General features: G+C 58.1%; 1 protein-coding gene across 1 annotated transcript in view; it reads right to left on the bottom strand.

The window, feature by feature from the left end:
* The window catches only part of DPYSL4 (dihydropyrimidinase like 4), a gene marked incomplete at its 3' end in the record, with an annotated part of 33,495 nt that overhangs the window by 14,649 nt on the left and 17,201 nt on the right, over positions 1 to 1,645 (bottom strand). The window contains exon 10 of the mRNA XM_009637360.1: positions 47 to 188. Coding sequence (XP_009635655.1) covers positions 47 to 188 — 142 coding nt within the window. The remainder of the gene's footprint in view (positions 1 to 46; positions 189 to 1,645) is intronic.

The raw sequence follows: 1,645 nt of genomic DNA, 5'->3' as shown, positions 1-1,645 counted from the left end.
CCCCCCCCCCGGCTTTGCAAGGAAGCGGCGTTGCTGGAGCACCTACCACGCACTTCTCCCAAACGATGGCCATCCGCTCCTCGATGCCGTTGGTCCCCTCGGGGATGAGGGTGAAGTTGTCCTTCCCCACGGCCTTCTGCGCGGTGGTGAAGGTGCAGTGGGCGCTGCCCACCACCTGCAGGTCCCCGCTAGGCAAAGCACAGCGGAGGGGGTCAGCGCGGGCACCCCACGGCGCCATCCCGGCACCGCGCCCTGCCCGGGGACACCGCTCCCCCCGGGAGGACAAGGCCACCCCCGCCCGGGGGACAGCGTGTGGCACCAAGGGCTCGTGGGCTTCCTGCCCCGTCCGTTTGGTGCAGGCAGGTCTCACCACCACGGCTGCGAAGGCGGGGGCCTGGCCACCCCCACGGCCCAAGGGAGGCCAAGTTAAAAGGCAATTTGTACAGGTACACTGATTTATACAGGAATTAAGCACTGGAATCATCTAACAGCCGTAAACAGCAGCCTCATAAGCACTATTTATATCCTCTCCCAAAATGGCCATTATTTTTACTATTCAAGCCAACATTTTAATCTTTGTCCCTTCCTTTTGAACCTCGGATTACTCTAGGGAATGGTTCTCCAGGCGAGGTTCTTTTCTAGCAAGGGTCCAGTTAAACAAAACGAGATCCTGGATAAACCCAAGGGTCGTGCACTATCACGTGCCATGGCGGGAGGAACTGGATCCACGGGGGGGCAGGGGGGGCGAGACGAGAGCTGCGTGCGTGCAGCACCACGGGCCCAGGAGCGCGGCTCCGGGCAGAGCTGGGCTGAACCGTGCCCGTACTCCACAGCCTCTTATGAGATGTAGTGCGAGGTCTTTATATACTGTGTGGGATACACTAACGTGACAGGCTTTGCTCTTGTTGGCAGCTCTTTATCCTTCTAGGAAAAAGGATTGACATTTCAGGGAATTCCAAGACCTTTTTTTCTTCTTTAAGATGTATCTCACATGCGATCCTTCTACAGTTACCTGCATCCATCAATGTCTCTCATCCCATTTCAGCAATTCTTCCATGCATTCCTTCTGGGACTGGTTTTTCTAACCCCACCCCTAGCAAACGGCAGCTCGTGCGGCGAGCCATACTTGTGCCACGGCGTGGGCCGTGACGGTGCCAGGGCCGAGCCGCGGGTGCCTGCATGCGAACCCTCCGCTGGGGATGAAGCCCCACGTCTACCGATTGCTTTCTGCAAGGCAGTGGTGACAAATTTGCTGTTTGCTGGGACACAAGAAACCCTGGCCTGTGGCAAAGCGCCAACCGTGATCAACAGCCTGGCGGCTGCGGCCCCAGATACGGCCCCAGCACCTGGGTGTTCGGTTGCATTTCCATGGGTGTTTGCATCTCCCTGCCCATCCTGCATCTCCCTGCCCATCCTGCATCTCCCAGCACCCGCTTGGTCCATGCACAGCTCCAGGGGGGCTCCTGCCGGCCCCTGGGGCTTTGCTGCACAACTCAATGTATCAAAACACCTCTGCAGGGCGACGTGCCCCAAAAGCTTGTGTTTCACACGTTTTAAAGTCTTGTAAAACCCCAACACCGCTTCCGATGAATTCCTTCTTTAATGCTCAAGCGGCGCAGGAGGCCCCCCCTGGACACAGCGAGGC

Source organism: Egretta garzetta, unplaced genomic scaffold, assembly GCF_000687185.1.
Source record: "Egretta garzetta isolate BGI_Z169 unplaced genomic scaffold, ASM68718v1 scaffold164, whole genome shotgun sequence".
Taxonomy (NCBI): Eukaryota; Metazoa; Chordata; class Aves; order Pelecaniformes; family Ardeidae; genus Egretta; species Egretta garzetta.
This window is presented reverse-complemented; position numbering and strand designations above follow the sequence as displayed.